Here is a 21099-nt window from a genome sequence, read left to right on the forward strand (position 1 = left end):
TGCCCCTCCTAAATCCATGTTGGCTGGACCTGAGCCCTTGGCCATCCTTCAGGTGCACAGTTATTGCCACCAGGATAATCTGCTCCATCATTTTCCCTAGCACTGAGGTCAGGCTGATTTGCCTGTAGTTTCTGGGTTCCTCCATCCGACCCTTCTTGTGGATGGGGACCACATTGGCCAGTTTCCAGTCATCTGGGACCTCACCGGTGAGCCAGGACTGGAGGAAAATGATGGAGAGCGGCTTGGCCAGCTCATCTGCCAGCTCTCTCAGCACCCTAGGATAGATCCCATCCGGTCCCATGGACTTGTGAGTGTCCAAGCGGCTCAGCAGATCCTGAACTAATTCCTCATGGATTTCCATGGCATTACACTGCTCCCCGACCCCATCGCCCAGCTCAGGAGGCCACTCATCTTGAACTCCTGCCTTGCTGTTAAACATTGAGGCAAAGAAGGTGTTCAGGACCTCAGCCTTTTCCTCGCCTTCAGTCACAGTGTTCCCCTCTAGGTCCAATAAGGAGTGCTGCATTCTTAGTATGAATCCCACTTTATCGATATATCAGACCTCATCACATGCTATAAAAATACTGAGAACATTTCAAATGACACTTCCAAGTTTCCAAATGTCAGCTTACTTCTGCTCTTTTCTAGTTGCTCCTAAGGTCATGACCATTATTACTGCTGTGTCCAGTCAGAGGTCAGTCAGGAGTTGTTACAGATAAAAGCTTGTGTTACTAAAACAAAGTAGAGAACTTTGTATTAGATCTTTCCTCTTAAGACCCAGACATCACTAGCATCCCCTAGTGTGGCCAGAAGGAGCATTGCTAGAACTGTAGTAACCTATAACTTCACTTTATTAAGGGTATCAGAATTTGGCCATCTATAAAATAACATCACATTTAAGTGGAAGCAAACTATTCCTATACCAGTTTAGAAAATGGATAAGGGAAGTCAAGTAGCTATTTTTATAGCAAGTTGCAGAGCAATTTGGCTTGGGGATAGAAAAACCACCCAAACCCATAGTACTATTTTCCAGTTATTTTATTTTCTAAATATGAGGTATGCTTCTCGAATTCAAGGGCCTTCCTCCTTCCTGCCTTGTACTAGATTCCCCAACCTGATATGCAAATCCAGTCAAACAATCCTGTAGGACAGGCTCCCCTCCTGAAAACACAACTGTTATTTCCATCCTAACCCTAACTCCAAAGCAGAAAGCACTGCCTCTCTTACATATTCATGCTAAACACTTGATTTAAAAGACCAGGTCTATGCTATAAATCCTTCCTGAAATAATACTTGCAAGAATCACAATCCTAACTGACATTTTTATACCAACAGGAGACGACTTTAAAATGCATTTAGGAAGCTGGGAAAGTTCCAGTGGAATAGTCATGACAATACAAATTACAGCTATATTTCAGATATTGCAAACACAGTGATGTCAGCAAATACAGCTAGACTTGGCCTTACTGGAGGGAAGAGACAGATGTGCCTAAATGGTACTGCATCAGTTATTCTAAATGAATAGGAGATAACCTACAGTCAGCCCATGCCAGTTACAGATGTCAGGATACTCTTGAATGTCTCAGGGGTACTTTAAGTGGCACTAGCAATCACAATTTATAAACAAAGGTCAATTTTTCCTGCCTTTGTTCACCTCCCATGTGGTACTTGAACTCTTGAAAGCAAAACTAGATGTGTACTCAGAGGCAAGACAGAGGCAGCTAGCACCTGGAACCTTCCTGCAAGGATAGGTTTTATTAGAGTCAACACAAACTAGAAGGTTAAGGACACCTGGCAAAGGATGTTAAACACAACAAGGGCTTCTTCAAGTATATCGGTAGCAAAAGGCAGACTAGGGAAAACATCGGCTTGCTGCTGAATGAGGTGGATGCCCTGGTGGTGGACAATACAGAGAAGAGGGAGTTACTGAATGCCTCCTTTGCTTCAGTCTTCACTGCTAAAACCAGCCCTCAGTCCCTGAAGTTAAAAGAAGGCCTGGAGAAAGACAAGACTCCCTTGGTCAAGCAGGATTAGTTTAGAGATCATAGGCAAGTTGAACATCCAGAAATCCATGGGCCCCAATGGGATGGGCCCACAAGTGCTGAGGGAGTTGGCTGAGCCACTCTTCATCATCTTTGAAAGGTCATAGAGAACAGGAGAGGTGCCTGAGGACTGGAGGAAAGCCAGTGTCACTCCAGTCTTGAAAAAGGGCAAGAAGGACCCAGGAAATTACAGGACAGCCAACCTCACCATCAGCATGAATCACCATGGATTCACGAAGATGAAATCACTCTAATCCAATAGACTTCTGTAATGGCATGACTGGCTTTGTAGATGAGAGCAGCGGGTGCTGTCTACCTCAGCTTCAGCAAGGCTTTTGACAGTCTCCCCACACCATCCTCAAAGGCAAGCTTAAGGAACTGTGAGATGAGTGGACAATGAGGTGGATTGAGAACTGGCTGAACAAAAGAGCTCAGAAGGTTGTGATCAGGGTGCAGAGACTCATTGGAGGTCTGTACCCAGGTGTTCCCCAGGGACAATTTATCTTCTGCCAATGCTCTTTTGTTCTCCCTCAGAGAATGACAACAAATTATCCGTTCTCACTGCATAAAACCAAAATAGGCCACCTAAAATTCTCACTTCAGAGTGTGTTGCTTAACTGTTAAGTTTCCTAACTGTTTAAAAGAACAGCTTTTTTTTTACCTAGGGAACTGTATAAATTGTTACCTCTGCACAATATAGACAACTCTGAACAGCTGAAGCATTTTAAGTATTGGAAAATTGGGTAAAAGAAGAGCATCAATGATTTTCCAGGTTCATAATATTTTTATTAATAACATTTAAGAATGACAGTTTCAGTAACTCCAATTTATTAAGTGTCCACATGAATCTGTTGGGTTTTATATACTCCAAAATACCCAACTTCTACAATTTCAAGTTTCGGTCCTTTGAGCTATAATTCAGGAGCATGTAATAGTGAATTCCTCCAACATATTCAACTGATAGATTTCCAAAGTCTGAAGGAATGCTAAGATTATCAAAGCCTGACCTTTGTAACACAGATTTTGGGCTGCCCTGATTTAATGGCTGCTTTAGTCCAGTAACTGGGGGACTTTCTTTAAGAAAAAGACAATGTTGCTGTTTCACAGAACACAACCAACAAAATTAGCAAGCAGCCATACTATTTCTTGAGTTTCTTTTGAGCAGCCTTCTTCTTGACCATTTGTAACCTTTTCATGGCATTGAGCTGAGATTCCTGAGAAGTTGGACCTTTTAGGGAGGCTGACTGATTACCAGTATCTGATGTGGTTTTGCTTGCGCTGCCCCCACTGCTACCCACAGTCCCACTGTTGCCATTCCCACTGCTCACCTGGCTGCTGGTGCTTGGGGCAGCGCTGCTGGGACTAGGAAGCCCAACTTTGCTGACATTGTCACTGCTCACTGAACGGCTGAGAGTAGTCTTCCCCAGTGTCAGAGGTGGAGGAGGCTTCAGCTGAACAGGGTTTGTGCTGTTGTTGGCAGAAGCTATTTTTGATCCTAGTCCTGTTTTGGACGTTGCCAGCCCTGACAAACCCACAGGTTTCTGGTTATTTGAAGAAGCTGCAGGTTTCCCACTGGCATTCTGTGCTGCTGATCCCAGTTTGGCAGTTGATGGATTGGCAGAGGAGGTTTTGGCTGCAAAAGCAGCCCATCCTGTAAGGCCACTGGTTGCTGAAGAGGAAACACTTGTACTGGCTGAGTTCCCCGAAATTGCTGCTGAAGTCTACAATAAATAAAGCATTCTTATTATAGTAGCATCCATTTGTGTAACATGGCAAAGCAGAAATAAACTGAACCCCTGTTCCAGGGCTTTCCCCAGCAACACCCAGTGGACAGTATTTTATTACTAGTCACTACAGCTAAAAGTGTGAACAAGAAAATGTTAACAAGAAAGGACACCAGGTGCAGCAAACTGAGTTTCCTGGCCACAGAAAACCAGTATTACCTTTTCTTCCATTTTTCTATACAGCTAGCAGGCTACCACATGGCATTGTAAACTTGGAAAGATGGTTAACTGAAGTAACTGCAAATAGCTCAAATTTGTGAAGTATAAAAAGGGTGGCAAGCCAACACCTTTTGTTTTTTGTTCACTATAGTTCCCTGCTGCCACTTTTTAAACACAAGGACAGATGCTCAGCCAAAAATCAGACACTAAGCAAGTAAGTACTGCATTTCACTGCAGTCTTTTGGTCGAAGTAGCAGTGTCTAAACTTTTTCCCTTTCCTTCCCTCCCTCTTGGTTCTTAGCTTGGTTAGCTATGAACCTCTTGGTTCATAGACATGATTTTAAAAAGAAAAAGAAGAGGGGGGGGAAAAAAAAGAAAAAGGAGAAGAAAAAAAGAAAAGAGGTCACTGTTCTGCTTTCCTGTAGTCTTCCCATTTGAGTACAAACCTCCTGCAAACCAATTTCTCTCTGCCTGCAAAGTGCTATATACATTAGCAGTAGTCCCCAGACCTTAACCCTATTCTATCCTGTTTGCAGATGGGGTTAATACACACACTGAATCATTAAACCAGATCTATACCCAAAGGCAGAACAGAAATTAAGTCTCTATTCACGTAATATTCCTTCTATAAGATACCTGGGTAGTTTCTAAACAGTACAGATGATTGACGAAATTGAACCTCACTCTTACAACCTGTTTAGGCACATAAATAACTGCTGAGGTGAAAAAAGCTATCCTTAAGTGTAAAAGCTTGAGCAATAGCCATCATTATTATTCATGATGGTTTGCATCCAGGCAGAGCAATGGCAAACATAACTTTGAGCGCACAGATAATTGCTTTGCTTCTGAGTTAAGATGTGTTTTCCAAGATAAGGGTCATGTTTTGTTAGCCTACTATGTTATTTACTACACTGCTTCTGGTTTACCACCTTTGACCAACTTGTGACAATATTTATAAATACCTTTGAGAAACAGAAAGACAAGCAATGTGTATAAGCAGCAGCCTCATAAACTAGATCTCATGAACTCAGCTAAAGTTTCCCTACTATACAATCAGAGCTATGTAGAACTGTCTAGGCTGTAAAAGATGCTCACAATCATGGAGTGCAACTATTAACCCAGCACAGCCAAGTCCACTATTACCTCAAGGAAAAGCCTTCTATCAAAATATGCATGTTACTTAATCACAGAGCACAAGTCCTATCTTTTATACAATTCCTAGAATTACAGTATGGTTTGGATTGGAAAAGACCTTATAGATCATCTGCTTCCAATCCCCTTGTCACAGGCAGGGACACCTTCCACTAGATCAGGTTGCTCAAAGCCCCATCCAACTTGGCCTGATGCCTTCCAGAGTGAGGGCATCCGCAACTTCTCTGAACAACTTGTTCCAGTGTGCGATCATTGTCACAGTAAAGAATTTCTTAACAATACCTGATCTAAATCTACAGTCTTTCAGTTTAAAACTGTTACCCCATACCCTATCACTCTACTCCCTAATAAGAGTCCCTCCCTCCTCATCTTTCCTATAGGCCCCATTTAAGTACTGAAAGGTCACTATAAGATCTTCCCGGAGCCTCCTCTTCTCCAGGCAAAATAATCCCAGCTCTCTCAGTCTGTCTCTATAGGACAGGTGCTTCAGCCCTCTGACCATCTTCGTGGTTCTCCTGTGGACCCGTTCAAGAAGGTCCATGTCCTTCTTACACTGAGGGCCCCTGAGCTGAACACAGTTTCAGGTGGAGGTCTCACGAGAGCAGAGGAGAAGGACTACCTCTCTTGACCGGCTGGTCATGCTTCTTTTGATGCAGCCCACGATGCAACTGGCTTTAGAGGCTGCAAATGACATTTATGAGGATTTATACTTGTACAGAACGTAACTGAAAAATATCTATAAAGTAAATTCTGTTCTCTCCCTTGCAACATGAAAACAACGGTCAGGAATTGGATGGTTTAAAGACTTACAGGGTAATCAATTCCCCCAACCCCTCTGCTAACCTTTTAGTGGTTACTGCAAAATCACTAAGCTGTGGCAGTCCTCAATACACGTAGCAGAGCTGCCTGTTCCATTTGTGGCTCTTTTGAGAAAAGACTGCTCTAAATAAAAATGGAAATCTATGCAGGAAAATGTAAACTCTTCCTCTGGAAAAACCTGAGCTGCATTACCTTGACTTCTGTTCTCTTGAATGCTAGAAAAGTTGGTGGGGTCTCAGGTTTTAACTTAATTTCTGGCTTCTTGACCAATGGATCTTTCACAGCTGGTACAACTGAAACCACTGCAGGAGCTGTTTTTTGAGGTGGTTTTTGTGTTTTCTGAGCCTGTAGATGTGGAAGGGAAAAAAAAATGCAAATTAGTTATGAGTCACATATCATTTATAATTTTGACCATTAAAAAAGAAGCATGAGCAAACAGTTTGCAAACCAAGCCTTTATCATTTCAAGCTGTATGCTGCCTAACAAAAAAGGTATCAGGGGATGTGGAGAAAGATAGTGCTGAGTATGGCACTGGGGACAAGGTCCAACCAAAAAGCATACTGAATTGGATTTGCTATGTCAGCTTGGAAAGAGCAGAAGTGTTGCCACTTGGGGAACAGAAAAGCACCAGGCCTTCACAGAAATACTGCAAGGACAGGTGAACTTGAGGTAGACAGGACAGAATCCAGCAGTACTGGGCTGCAGGCTGCAAGAGTTCACTATCATCTGCAAACTGCATGCAGTGTTTCTTCTCTATAATTGAAAGACATGTAACTGGTGAGTCTTGGTTTTGTAAGACCTAGGAAGTGGCAGGTAAAATGATAGAATTTGTGCTAAAACAAAACCAGGAAAGGGCATACTGAAGGCAAATGTTGAATGCCTGCAATGGCTGTCCTAGGTAGTAACTGATGTCAGCCAAACACTTCTGAGTTCCAGAGGCCCAATGATCATGAGAATAATCATGTGTTTCAATCAGTGGTGATAAGTCCTAGGCCAGGATCTTACATTGCCTTCTTTTCTTGTAGAGTCATTTCAACAGATAATGACGTGCTAAGTTACAGAATGGTTCAAAAACATCATGTATTTTCTCCTGGATAAAAGGCTTTGAACTAGAGTCCTGGATAGTAATGGTTAATGTTTAATGCACCCTGAGATGCTTTGTAACTCTGATGCTTGTTTCTTTTAATAAGATGAGTGGGATCAGGAATGATTAGTCTGTTTAGTCAAGAAATTATCTCTTTATTTTGATTGATCTGCATGTTTTTTTTTTCCCCCCCTGGAATGTACTACCCTCTGCTTATTGTGAAGCCTGAGAACACTCAGCACTTAAGATCTGAACTGAAATTTGCAGTCTTGTTTTACAGGACAACAACCATTCATGTCCAATCTCCATTCATGAGAAGAAAACTAAAACTGTAGGGCTATTTGGTACTAAAAACTGGGTATCACCTGAAATAAGTGACTGATGCTTACCAGGAAGGAAAATAATCCTATTTCCTTCTTCTTCACTCAGCTTCTGCTTTTTGAAAAGCTTTGTTTAAGCAGCACATTTTAAAATACTATTTGACATGCTACATTAGAAAAAAACAACAAATGAATGCAGCAGCAAGGGAAGCACTGCTGAGAAAAATGGTTCTCCAACATGCTTCCAGAGATTTCTGCAACCCACAAAATACTCTCATGCATTAGAAACAGCCTGCTGTATTCAAACAGTGCTCAAACAAGACAAAAAAACTGACTCCTACCATTCTCTTCATCTGCCTGGTACAGCGGGCACAATACCACACAAGCCGAGGATCATTCACTTCCTTGTCTGTCACCTGAGGTTTATGGCAATCCTGGTGGTAGAGATTATGGCACTCCTGACACTCCACTAGCTGATTCCCAGAAATAACTGTCATTTGCCTGCAGAGCAAATAGTTAAGAACAGATTATGGGAGAAGGTATTTAAAGGATTACCCAATTGTTGCCAATTTTGCAAGGCTTGAGATAAAAACTAGGAAAATTTTTTGCTTCCACGTGTCTTTTCTACCTGTAGCACATGAAATCCATTCCTTTTCTTTCTGTACAAGCTCTCCCTGACAAATACTTCAGATTTTTTTCCCCTCAAGGCAATTTATGTAAAAAAAATAAAAATTATCTAAAACTTCTGTGCTATTAAACATATGTATATGTCACTTGATTTCCCTGTTTGACTTTTGTATTAGAAAAGCAAGTCATACCTGATGTGCTTCACCTGGGCATTTTATGTTATGGGTACCTCAGTGTGTACCAATTAGGACTTCACCATTATGTTAGCATATGAGAACCTAGTCTACATTTGGATAATTTTGCTGTAAGCTGCAGAGCAATACAGCTCAAGAACAAATAACTTCTGAGTGATAAGAGTGCACCCTGCTACAAGATTTAAAAGCATCATCATCCAAGCTGTATACAACTTTGGAGACGTTTTACTAGCTATCGTTTTGGTCCCTACTACACAAAGACATTTGGAATCTGAGGTAATACCAGAATCATTGAAAGATGGAATAGGAAGGATTAACTGTGCAGTCCTGCCTTGAAGCAAACATGTAAGCTGGCGATGAGGACTTAATATTGTGTGGGCCTCTGGTGAAAGTAATCATGCTGTATAAATGACAAATTAGTGATATACACATGACTGGGAGGATGTCTGTGAATTAGCCAAATGCCATTTTCCTAATGATTTCTTCTTTCAGATGACAAATCAGGCTATTTAATTGCTAAGCTGCTTTTGCTCATATCCCCAAGAAGCAGGTACCTAGGTAACCATGGAAACTCTATTTGTAGATGGGTGGGGAAAGGTAATACCTTATTTCTTTATATAACAGGAAAATGAAGTCTGCAGGTATTGTCCATAAGGATACCAGAACATTTTCTAAGAAATATTTTTCTTTTAAATTGGATATTTAAAACCAGAGGGAGAAAGCTTTCTAATATTCCAGGGCCCATTATTTTAGATGGAGGACTTTCAAAAAGCTGCTTTGTTTGTTTGTTATTCCTAAATAAACTGGGTCAGAACAAAGCAGTGATGTCTGAACTCCATGTTTCAAGAGAGGATTCCCCCTATTTCAAAATTACAAAAAAAGCAATCCCAGACTGATTAAAAAAACATGAACTCTTCATGCTTAGAAACAAGTTAAACCACTTATTTTTAAATGATATGACTGAAAAACAAACCTGGTGATTTTTTACCTGCAGAAAACAGATTTCAAAGTACTCAAAAAAAAAAATACAGGTTGTTCTTTCAAAACTAGGCTTTTAATTCTTTTTTGTTTTGAGAGAGAGTTCACTATCATCTGCAAACTGCATGTAGTGTTTCTTCTCCATAGCTGAAAGACATGTAACCAGTGGGTCTTGATGTTGTAAGACCTGCAGGTACTAGAGAGGATGAAGTTATTTTAATACTCTCTCTCTCTTTATGCCTAATTTGCTATAAAGGAACAAGAAGAAAAACACCACAGGCATCAATGCTCAATACTCTTAATCACTACAACATACTTTTGACACCTGGCAAATCTTAAAAGAAACATTTAATGTCTCTGGTTTTAGGTTTTACATCTATAAAAGAGGAACAGTTAATACTCAGTTTGTGAATCCACAGCTGGGTTCTTGTAAGTTTGTCTTCTTAAGCAATAAAAACACAAACCCTTTGGCTATAAATCCCTTCTACTCTGCAAGTGGATATAAAGGTTTCATTCATAATTGATTGAATAACTGATCTGAGGTGTTAAAAGATGTAATTTTGTAAACACTATCCATATTTGAGTCACTTGACAGAGTATCCAGTGCTTTGACATTTTATATGTACTGGCATATCATTGTTTTGGCTCAAGATAGCTACTCCAAAAAGGGTCACATCTTGAAAGATGAACAGCAGATGATGGAATTCTGCCTAACCAATGTGTTGGATTCAGAATGTCTGAAGCATGAGTACTCTAAAAATCATCCTATCCAGTGTGAGCTGGAGACTAAGAACCACAGGGCCATCAGCTCCAGCAGGTTTTATGTAAAATGAAAACAAATCCTGAGCACTGGTCAACTTGCCATCCTATCTCTAACAGGCTACTCCTTTCCCTGCTGTTCTTTTTCCTCCCTCTGGCATTGGCTTAATAACAGCTATTTCAGTTAGCAGGGATAGATGCATCTTTTGCAGGAGCACTATGAATTTAGGACCACGATTAGCTTCAGCAGCCAGGTGGAACACTGGATGTAGAACAGCCAATGGAACCACCTATCTGGCCTTGCTTTTCAAAGCAAAGTCTTGGCCATGCTGGACACAGGCATTTCTCCTTGTGCCTGTATGTGTTTGGATGTGGTTTTTATTGTTGATGTTTGTTTGTTTTCCTGGGAAGATGCAGAATTTCCAATCCACAGCAGCCCAAGACTGTCTAAACAAAAAAAAGCCACTTTTATTTATTCTCTCTGGCAAATAAATTAATGCCATATGAGTTTTAGTAGTTTTTTAACATACTGTTGAAAAAGGCTTTGCCCCTTTAGAGACAGCAAAGAATAGGATTTGCAGGAAGAAAGGTAAAATAAATATTTCATACTTCAAATGTTTCACCTGTTCTTCTTTCTTTCAATATCTATAAGAAATTAAACATTTGAGCCAGCACAGGGGAATGATGTGACACAAAATCTCATCAGCCCACAATGGGTTAACAGTATAATTAGATGGAACAATGAGAATTCATCCTCCATGGGCTGGAGGCACCTCCTTATCAGCACAAGAAGAATGACCATGGAAATAACTGAAGGAACTTTCCCAACGTGGCTAAAACTCATACTGCTCCTAAAACCTTCCAAGAGAAAAACCTCTCCTCTGTGTCCCAGCTCTATATTCCTGCACCCACACATGTGCCAGTGAAAGCATTTACATGCACTAAGCTGACTGAAGCCTAAACCTACTGAAAAACCCAAATGGGAGCTGATCAAGAAGCTCATTCAGATCACAAATGTGTGGTCAGTACAACCCCCAAAACAAGACAGGGAAGGATGTACAACTGGAAGAGTCAAACTATTTCTTTTGGCAGCAGTGGACACTTACAGTGATACAAATCACCTGTAAAAGCCAATCCCAATTCAAGTGATTTGATCCCAGAGTGGATATTTTAAAGCACAATTTTTATGTCTGCTAACACTAAATGTATTGTTAGTGGAATGTTACCAAGATCTAATTTTAGAGTTCTTGCCGAAAAGTAAAAAATAACAATAAATATATCTCATGTCAAGAGTTTAACTGAAAAGCAATGTCTACATGTTAATGCCAAATGATTACGAAAATAGGAGCAAGACATGCAGAAGCCATCATAATGCCACTTGAAAATGTTTTCAGAAGAGAACTGATTTTCAAAGAAATATTTATCATTAGCCATTAATATTTTAACTTGTTCTCTGATAATTAAAAGTCAGTATTTGTTATGGTAAGTTTTGCAACATATCTACTTTCATTATTATCCAGTTGCCCTTTCCTGAAGGAGAACAGTTGGTTATCTCATTACACAGTCCATTTTCAAGAGACCATTCATATTCACGAAGGATGCTTAAATGTATTATTAAACTGGGGTATGTGCTTAAGTGATTTCCAGAATAAAAACTACAGGAAGCATTAACTCAATAGAAGACTCAAAAAGAAAGGTGACCACACAGTTGCAGCAAAGCCATGTTGACTTACCTGCAAACAACGCAGGCTAATCCCATTTCCATAGCAAAGTCATCAGCACTGGTTTCCTCAAAGCTGGATAAATCAGGCATGGATAAATCCTTGCTTGTCTGAACCGTAATAGGAGAGGAACGAGCCTCTTGCTTCTCTACTCTGGCCTTCTTTGTTGTATCACCTCCTTCAGCAGTATCCCCTTTCATCTATTATATACACACAGACACAGAGAATGTGAAAATGCAGAAAGCTAATGGATATTATTAAAATGAGAAAATGACTGGAACAATTAGGTTAGCAGTGTCAGAAGGTGCACTTTGTACACACACAACATTTTTTCCATAGATACAGATTTTCTTCAAAATATTTATGAACCAGAAGTTCAAGTCCACTTTTTGTACTTCATCTCAAAATCCTTGGAAAAGCTTTGGAAATCCCACGTTTCAGCTTATCACATTTGAGTAGCTTCTTACTTTGAGGATATTTAACACACTCACATAATGGTTTGGGTTGAAAGCAACCTTTAAAGGTCATCTAGTTCAACTTCCCTGCTGTGAGCAGGGAAAACAGTTGCAGAATAATTACAACAAGATTTTTCTTGAATTGCTTCAATGGCAACAGGATTGGATAACGCAGCTCACCGGCTATGCACAATCTGATGAGTTGACTTACGGAGGTTAAACCCAAAAACTTTGACCTAAAATCATCATCAAGTTTTTAACCCAAATTATTTCATTAGAGAACGAAAAAGACTTACTTTATCAGACCTCTTTTCTGTTTCTTTTTTCACCTTTTCTGATGCAGTGGGCTTGCCATTGTTGTTGCCAGAAGGCAAACTTGAGGAAGCTTTAGGCTCTTGCTTACTGGAAATTGGTTTGGTAACAGACACTTTCGGTTGCTCTACTTCCTGAAAAAAAGAAACAAAAATTTAAGACAATCCCCACTTGATTTACTAACTTTAGTTACTTCCTAGTTTGCAATTAGTTATATAGCTAATAGGCAAATAACATATCATACACCACTGATCAACTATATGTACACATGCACACGCTTTTTTTTTGTTAAAGACTTTATTTTCACATTGTCAAGTTAGTGTGTTCAAGCTGCAGTCAATTATCAAAACCTCCCCTTATCACTCACCTACCAGAGGAAAAGGTGCTCCTTTTCCAAAGTCAGGTCCTCTTTGAAACATTAATTAAAAAAGAAAACTTTTCTGCTTTTAAAATTCAAAGAGATAATGAAGACAAATTTTTAGTCAGGTCTGAGAACAAAATTCAGTGCAAGCTGAAAACATAAGTTGACATCTGAAGTCACCAAACATCAATAATTCATTCTCTCATGCAGAAAAATATTGACTGCCACTTAATCTCAGCCCATATTCACCTAGCAAATTAATACATTTAGATCAACAGAAATCAATAGTTCTTGTTAATGATGTATTAGTATCAGCAATAGAAAATAAGCAAGTGGGTCTGGAAATGAGTGATTGATTACCTGAATATGCATCCCAGCTTGCTAAGGGAATAATTCTTTGCTGTATAATGCAGACAATCCTGAGCCCTGAGCTTCGGCCTCTTCCCACAAGTTTGTTGACTTTCTATTGCACCCACTCAGAAACTGATTTCCTCATCTACTTGACTCTGGTAATCCTATGCTCCTTACTCTGTTATTGGATTTCATGGTCAACCACAAATTAAGCCTGCAGCCTAAGAAAGCAAGGAAAGGAATTATTCTACTTTTTTCCATTTCCAAGCTTTGCAGTCCAGCTGATACCAGAGACACAATGGAAAGAGGAGAACAAAAAATTTCTTCCTCTGGGGTAAGCCTCAGTTTCACCCAAGGGCAGTTGACTACCAATCAAGCTGTTACTTGTTTGGCTTCCCAAGCCTCTTTGCACTACTCTTCAGCTTCTTGCTTCTTCTTTAAATCACAAACTAACAGTTCTTTGACAGAGGTTTGACAGAGAGTGCACACCTGAGACTTTTGAGATTTGTCTTCGAGGGAACTGCAGTGTACATGTCAGGGAGTTAACCATTTGAATAGAAAGAAGTTAGACCACACAGTACAAGCATGACATATGCTGCAGCTGTAGTCGTGCCTTGTAGTTACTCAGAAACACATACATGTAGAAATGAAATAACACTACTGTACCATCATATAGATCATCAATAGAACATACCAGACCAACTTCTAAGTATCCCAGAGGAGAACACTACCTCATTAGTCATATGGCAATATGCAGCAATATGAGGATGTCCTCAGTTAGTCACGTACATATGCTAATCTCAGATTCAAATAATCCCTCCAGTAGGTGCCTAGTGATTTTCAGCAGATGAAAAATCAAGATTGTCCATTGGGTGGCAATGGTTTCAGCCTGCAAACCACTGGAACATTTGGTGTTTTTCATTCTCATATGACTTCATCAACAGAATTACAAGAAAAGAGATCCCGCTTTGTCAATAAAGAGCTTCATTTGTTCAATATTTATCTGTGGCGAAAATAGTCTGCATTTTAAAGATCTTTTACCTGTGACTGTAACTGGAGAAATACATAATGTTGGGCTAACCTTAGACAGCATGTATGACAGCTTACAAACAAAAATGCCAGCATAAAAGTGAATACAGGAAGCACCATTACAAAGTCAAAACACTTGCAATAGTGTTGAGTATCTCTTTTACAGGTCTTGGTACACCAAGAAGGTAAAGAGACCCCCCCCCCCATTAGCTTCAATTGTTGTACAGATTATGTTGCATAAAAGGGCAATATTGAACATCATCACTCTATTAATTACTTTTCGCTCAATTTCTGATTCTCTTTTCACTTTTCATCTATAAAAGACGAAGCAGGAATAGCAGGAGCTTCAAAAAGGCATGTAAATGACCAATATTCTCCAATATCAATACCTTCTGAGATGGACGGTAGCTTGAGTCAGTTCCTCTGGCCAAAGACTCATCCAGAAGGGCTTTCAGCTTGTCAGCAGAGTCCTTACTCTTCGAATGCAAGAAGCCCAAGGCTTTCAGAAAAATGGGGTCAAGCTCCAAGCTCACTGTAGCAGCCATAGTGCAGTCCTTGGAGGAAGGGGAGAAGAAGAAAAAGTACCAATGCCAACATTATTCATATTGAGCATAAGTCAAACAGCATGTGGCTAATTATCACACCGAATATTTTTTGGTGTAAAGTGAAATTGTATTAAACCACAGCAATGATGACACATGAATTAATTATCACCATTAGAAGACAATTGATTGTGAAACCTGGAGCTAAAGAACTTAAATTCAGCTTAACATCTGAAATGGTATCAAATGTATTCTTTCTCACAATCTGATGTTCAGGAACTACACTCACCATACTTGTATGAAACAAACAGATGTTCTTGACATTCCATACATACAGATCATTGAAAAACTATGCAAAATAACTGTAAACTTCAAGGAAAGCAATCACAACCCTTCTCCTTAACATCATTTGCATTTCTGTTTAAGACCAGCAACAACAACAACAATCTTACTTGTAGAAAAATTAACTTCTGAAATTTCTGAAAGGAACAGCTCATCACAACACGCAATGTAAGAGATACAAAACAAATAACATTATTTCATACATATACAAACAGAATTTATTGTCCATTTTTAAATTTAGTTTTTAAATTTAGTTTTTAAATTTAAATTTAGAGACAGTGAGAAAATGTATAACTCAGACTGTAGTTTATCCAAGTGCTCTTGTGACAGCCTAGGTTTTTTGTGTCAAGTAATGACTATCCAGAGTGCCAAGGTGCCACAGATTCAAGGTAAATGGAATAAAGCGAGGGAAAAACCAGAATGAATAAAAATTAAAATTGATGTTTACTTCCTATCAATACATTCCTGCACTCTAGAGCCTTTTGTTGATTTCTTTAACAAAAGCTGTAACAGTACTTACATCAAAAATTTTCCCTGCAAAGACAGATAGCTCTGTAACTTCATCAGTAATTGACAATTAACAATTTAAGGAAAAAAAAACAAACACCAAAAAACACAGGAAGCAAAGCTTCCTCCTCTTTTCCAAAAACCTATGAGAAGTGCTATTGTTAATAATCTTGTTGAGTCTCATTTGAAACACATGGGGATACTTTTTTTCATACAGTAATCTAGAAGACATTCTTGAAAAGGTTTTCATCAGCTCTGCTCAAATGCACTGCCTAGACAGCTTTTTCAGCTGGATCTTCCAAGGTTTTGTCTGATGAATTCCCTTTTGATATTCAAGGCAGTGAACTTTTACCTCTCTGGCCAAAACACCAGCAGTGGCAGCCCGCTCCCTCAAAACTTGCCTAGAAGTCTCCAGGAACCTTTATCTCATGCTGAGCTTTCACAAGACACCAGAGAATCACTTTACTGAGATCATCAAGGAGTTTGACACACAGCAGACTTCATAGGGACTTTATCAATGGACCCAGCAGAGAGTTAACAATCCTCTTCAAGAGCCTCTTCTCTCTCTTCCTTAATCTTTGCTACTTGTCAAATAATTTTCTGGTGGTCACAGAACTTCTGCAAGTAAGTACTACACACCAGTTACTCTGCTTTTTGACTGATCATGCAGAGACTGCGGTGCAAGCCCCATCCAGACAACTCCATCTCTCTCTGATGTTTACAGAAAGTGAATTCAATGCGTGTGGAAAGCATATACCCTCTTTTTTTATGCATCTACCTCATGCATTTTCGGGCTGCTCCTGAGGTCTGTAGGTAGACTAATTCTCCCATTTGTTTTTTTTATGTGACTATATCTTCCAAGTTTCAGTGCCACAATATAATCTTAAATTAGTACTCTGCTAAACTCTCTGTTGAATGAAAGCACTGGAACTAAAACACTTAACTTTGGAATCACTTCCTGTTCATCTTTTCTTTTCTGAGGCTTATTCTAGGAATACAAACTTGTGTCTATAATGAACAGGTAGCCTCAACAGTCATTAGCAGCCAGTTCAGGATGCCTGTAGTATTTAGAGATCACACGTAAGCACATCAACTGCAGTTTTGTCTTTGTGAAGGTAACACTTCCCAGATTTACTTCTAACTCTAGCTTTTTAAAGATCCCTATTGTAAAAGAACTGTTAAAATCCAAATTTCTGCACTTATTCCTTTATTAGCATATGAAACTGCAGCAATTCTTTCTCTATTCTCATTAGTAAATCATAATGTCATAGGCTACTGCAGGTATAGCCTTTCACGAGAAAGCAGGGAGCTAGGCTTGTGAAACATATGAGGTATGATCAGTTTAGGCATTTATTTTCAAATGTTTTAAGTCTGTCAATTAAAAAAAGGTAACTACATTTAATGGAAAGATAAACACATCAATAGCTGCCTTAAAAAAGCATCATCTGAAAAAAGTAAATTGATAAGCATGCTCTCCTTACTGGCAACTGGCCTGGTCCAAAAGGCAAATTACTGCTTTTTGTAGTGGCCTTTTTCAGATGTTTATAGATCAGAACAGTAGTTTGATACTTATAGACCTAAGCTGCAACTACATTGATTCATAGCTTCAGTCAAACTGCTCCTCTGGTAGTGAATTCACTATGTGACAACTTGACAGCCTTAGAGCAAGAACTGCATCATTTTAAGGATGATGTCACAGGTTTTCCTGCAAAAGAGCACACCTTGACTTCCTTGGTGAAGCTGAATCTTTGTACAGAAAATAATTCACAAGTTGTTTAGGAAAAAGAAACAGGAAATGAGAGAGTCTGATCCTATCTTTTGCACAGCAGTTTGCTAACACAGCTGTAAGATTAGAAGCCTGTGTTACAGTCTCGAACATAGAGCAGAATTGCTTTTGCACAAAGCAGTAACTGAAGGGAACAAGCAGACGATTTGTGGAGCAGGGACAGGAACTCAAGAGCACCTTTTTCCAACTAATCATTAACCCATTAGCTTCAATCTAAAAGCACCTTCCTCATCTTAGGTCTCTGACACCTCTTCACTACTGAGAACTGACTCATGACAGACAAGACCAAAGTATCTGAGATAGGATTAAAAATCCTACAAGGTACAATCATATGATCCAGAGAATACTTTGGGTTGGAAGGGACCTTTAAAAGTCCTCTAGTCCAACAATCATGGAATAACCTCCTAATATAGACTATTTGAAGTGGTTTAATTCTGTGGGGAGGAAGGAAAGTTAATTAGCAAGTTGTTATTCTTAAAACATCCAAGAATTCTTTGAGTCTGCTGCCCTTAAAATACTTGTCCCACCCAGCAGCACCACCGTATTTTCCTTGTAAATCCTTTTCCTGCTAAACAGCACCTCATTACACTGACATCACCTGGTAGCTTCAATTCTAGCTTAGCTTTGGCTTTCCTAACACCATCCCCACTTTCCTGGGCATTATTTCTACATTCCTCTTTTGCAACCTGTCTCGCCACTGGAGCTCTGTTTTAAGTTCCCACTACACCTGCCTTACCTCTCTACAGAACGTTTTTGTTCTCATGCATAGATGTGCTGCCACAAAAACCAGTTTTATGAAAGCATTTATTCAAGTAAATGCAACAACCATAATTATGGAATAGAGATCTGTTAATCTCTACCATGACCAAGCTTCAATATCCTGCAAAAATGGACCCACAGATGTTGTTTAAACAGATGACACTGATCACTGGTTTAGGTCACCAGCAAATTTAATATATTGCTATTATTGTTGTCTTTCCCTAATTCAATGTGTACCAAACATTACCAGGTCTATAAATACCCTGGATATCATCCTCTTGGCAATTTCTCAGTTGAAGAACCAAACTTTAGTTAAACCTGAACTCCTAAATTAGTCAGATGAAAGCCACAACCTGATCCTTGGCAACATACTTACTGCCAATGTCTCCCTGCCATTTCCTTTAAGAATATGGAAAGGGCAAACCATCTGAAAGACTTTTAAAATAAAATCCTTTAGCGAATAAACCGCCACCACCTAGATCCTATACCGTGGTTTAAAGTTGTAAGTCCTGCTTTACGCAGACATCTTCCCTATTTACTCGGTCTGTTTATTCCCAATTGCTGTGCTCACCCGCGGGCCAGTTGCCGCCTTCCTTACGGAACCGCGCCCGCTGCCAGCTCCTGTGGCCAAAAAGGAACTGAACCTTTGCTCTTCTTTCCAGCACTAACAGCCGAGTCCGCCTGCACCCAGCCGGAACGCGAAATCCCAGCTTAGCCCGGCCGAGCGTGCCCCGAGGTAAGACCCGCCGGACACGCTGCCCTGAAGCGCCGCAGAGCGGTGCCACAGGCTCCGCTCTGACAGAGCCCAAAACGGCGCGAGAGACCCTCTCCCGCCCGTTACTGTCCTCATTTCCTCAAGGCCACAGCACTGGGCGTGCCCGTGTGCCCAGGAGGAGCCTGTCGCTCCAGAGGGTCGCCGGCACCCACAGAGCCAAGGCGGCCACCGCCCCGCCCTGCTCGGGCCCTACCCGCACCACAAGGAGATTCAACTCTCGCCTCACCCTAGGACAGGGGACAAAGACCGCCGAGCGTGTGCGTATCTGTGGGCTTTCTTCTGCTTCCTCCCAAAATGTCTTTTCCCAGGGCCCGGCTTTGCCCCCACAGAGCTGCTCTCTAACCGGAGGAGGAGAAAAAGGAGAACGTGCGAGGGGACGTGGGCAGCTTCCCCTCACCACTTAGAGCCGAGTCCGCTGCCGCGATGGTTCCCCCACACAACCAGCACTCTGAGACAGCAGTTCCATGCTGTGGGCGGGACGAAGTGTGCGGACTCGAGCGGGGCCTGGCGCAGGAAGGGGCAGGGTCGGGGGCAGACCGTCGGAAGCGCGGCGAGGCGGGCGAGCGCGCGCTGCGGGAGGGGTGGGTAAGCGGTAGTTGGCGCTCGTTTTGCGCGCGTGGAGAAGGGTCCTGCTGGAGGGGACAGGGTCTCTGCTACCGCGCGGTGACGGCAGCTGCAGCAACCTGAGAGCAGCCGCCGGGCGTGCGGCGGCTCGGGGGGTAGCCCAAGAGGTCCTCCGCGGGCGAGGCGCCCTCTGCGCAGCCCTGGGGTGTCCCAGCTCTCCGCTCCTTTCCCGCCTGCTAGCCGGAGTGGCCGATTCTGCCTCGCTTTACCTACAGGTATCTGTGACGGAGGCTTGGCTGGAAGCTTTTTGTTGAGGTATTCATCGATGAGGACCATTAATGTTCGAGAGCAGGAAAGATACAGCTTTCGTGTCGTTTATCTGACACTCGGCGTTTTATGGCTGAGGTTTTTTGAATAAGAAAATGTGGCAGCGGTCACCACTGGGTCTGACTTTCCTGGGCTGAAAAACTGCTGAGAGAAGCTTGGAGTGAAGGCCTTACAGAGTAGGCATTTAAAAGCGTTTAAAATCAGTCGTAATTTGTTTCTGCAGTAACTTGAGTGCGCTGTCTTTCTAAAGTTTGACTTCTGTTCTTCATAGCCTAGGTCTTACTTTTTTGAGCCATTAACAACTTAGTTTGTACACCTGCCTGGCATTTTGGCTTGGAGCACTTGATGAAAAGCTGGTGCGCTTCTCCTTGCGTTCATTGGAGGGTTCAGTGGTGGCTCTAAACTCAATCAGTAAATTCATCATCCAGATACAAATAGAACTCCAACCTCCAAAGCTACCTGCCTTAAAGCACAAATATTAGTGTGCAACCAAGCTCAGTATTTCCTGGAGGAAACCCATCTTTGTAAAGGACTGGAGTTAAACCTTTCTCCAATGTTAGTATGTTTCACAAAAGTTGTTCTTTACCATGTAGTAATCGACAAATACATGAGGGCTTTGTCAGGAACTGAAAGAAGGAGGATGTTTATGTCCTTATTTTTAATTTGTTCCTTTAAAGCAACATTTTTTTGTGAAACTAATGTAACTGTTGTTTAGTGTGTATTGAAAGGGAAAAGAAAATGGTAACAAATAGTTCAGTTAGTGAAAGGTACACTTAATGTTTATTATTATTTTTAAATAGCCAAAGTGATTTTTTTTTTTTAACATACCAAAGGTAAACAGCATTATTTATCTTTAAGTCATATTGCAAATCAGAGGCCCCGTCCCTGGGGGTGTTTAAGAACAGGCTGGATGAGGCTCTGGCCAGCCTGATCTAGTGTAGGGTGTCCCTTACAGTAGCAGTGGCTACTGTCAATAAAGCCAGTACAGAATAAACCCCACACCTCTTCCCCCAGAATTTACAGTCTGATTTGAGGGGAGAAAAATGTTCTGGGGAAAATATTGTGTGTCATGTAACATCTTGTAGGTTTGGGTGGTTCTGTGCTCGTGTTTTGTTTTATTGTGCATGTCTGTGGCTACTTTTGAAGCTGCCAGGGGATTCATGAATGTATCCTGTTTAATGGAAGGGTAGTATCCTAGTATCAGTCAGGGTTGGAAGGGAACACAAGGATCATCTAGTTCCAACCCCCCTGCCATGGGCAGGGACACCCCACACTAGACCAGGCTGGCCAGAGCCTCATCCAGCCTGGGCTTAAACACTTCCAGGGACAGGGCCCCAACCACCTCCATGT

At 41.0% G+C, this 21099-nt stretch overlaps 2 protein-coding genes across 6 annotated transcripts in view; one reads left to right on the forward strand and one right to left on the reverse strand.

Moving 5' to 3' along the window:
* Positions 1-2790: 2790 nt before the first annotated feature.
* Positions 2791-19339, reverse strand: INTS12 (integrator complex subunit 12). 2 transcript variants are annotated; one of them, XM_068136869.1, is made up of 7 exons: positions 19256-19339; positions 14537-14701; positions 12391-12540; positions 11652-11839; positions 7702-7861; positions 6149-6301; positions 2791-3763 (listed from the first exon to the last, which is right to left on the reverse strand). In XM_068136869.1, the coding sequence occupies exons 2-7, from the start codon at positions 14690-14692 to the stop codon at positions 3182-3184; spliced, it is 1389 nt and encodes a 462-aa protein (XP_067992970.1). In that variant the 5' UTR covers positions 14693-14701; positions 19256-19339; the 3' UTR covers positions 2791-3181. The 2 variants fall into 2 exon arrangements, with proteins under 2 accessions (XP_067992970.1, XP_067992969.1); XM_068136868.1 differs by having other exon boundaries at positions 19085-19312.
* The window catches only part of GSTCD (glutathione S-transferase C-terminal domain containing), a 71468-nt gene continuing 69103 nt past the window's right edge, over positions 18735-21099 (forward strand). The window contains exons 1-2 of one of the 4 annotated variants that reach the window (XM_068136867.1): positions 18760-18819; positions 19698-19737. The gene's annotated coding sequence lies outside the window, so the exon portion shown is untranslated. Of the gene's footprint in view, positions 18820-19412; positions 19440-19632; positions 19738-21099 lie in introns of those variants that run through there. The other 3 variants (XM_068136863.1, XM_068136865.1, XM_068136864.1) reach the window with 3 other exon arrangements.

This window comes from Melanerpes formicivorus, unplaced genomic scaffold, assembly GCF_026170545.1.
Source record: "Melanerpes formicivorus ecotype bairdi unplaced genomic scaffold, bMelFor1.0.p_v2 SCAF_4, whole genome shotgun sequence".
NCBI lineage: Eukaryota > Metazoa > Chordata > Aves > Piciformes > Picidae > Melanerpes > Melanerpes formicivorus.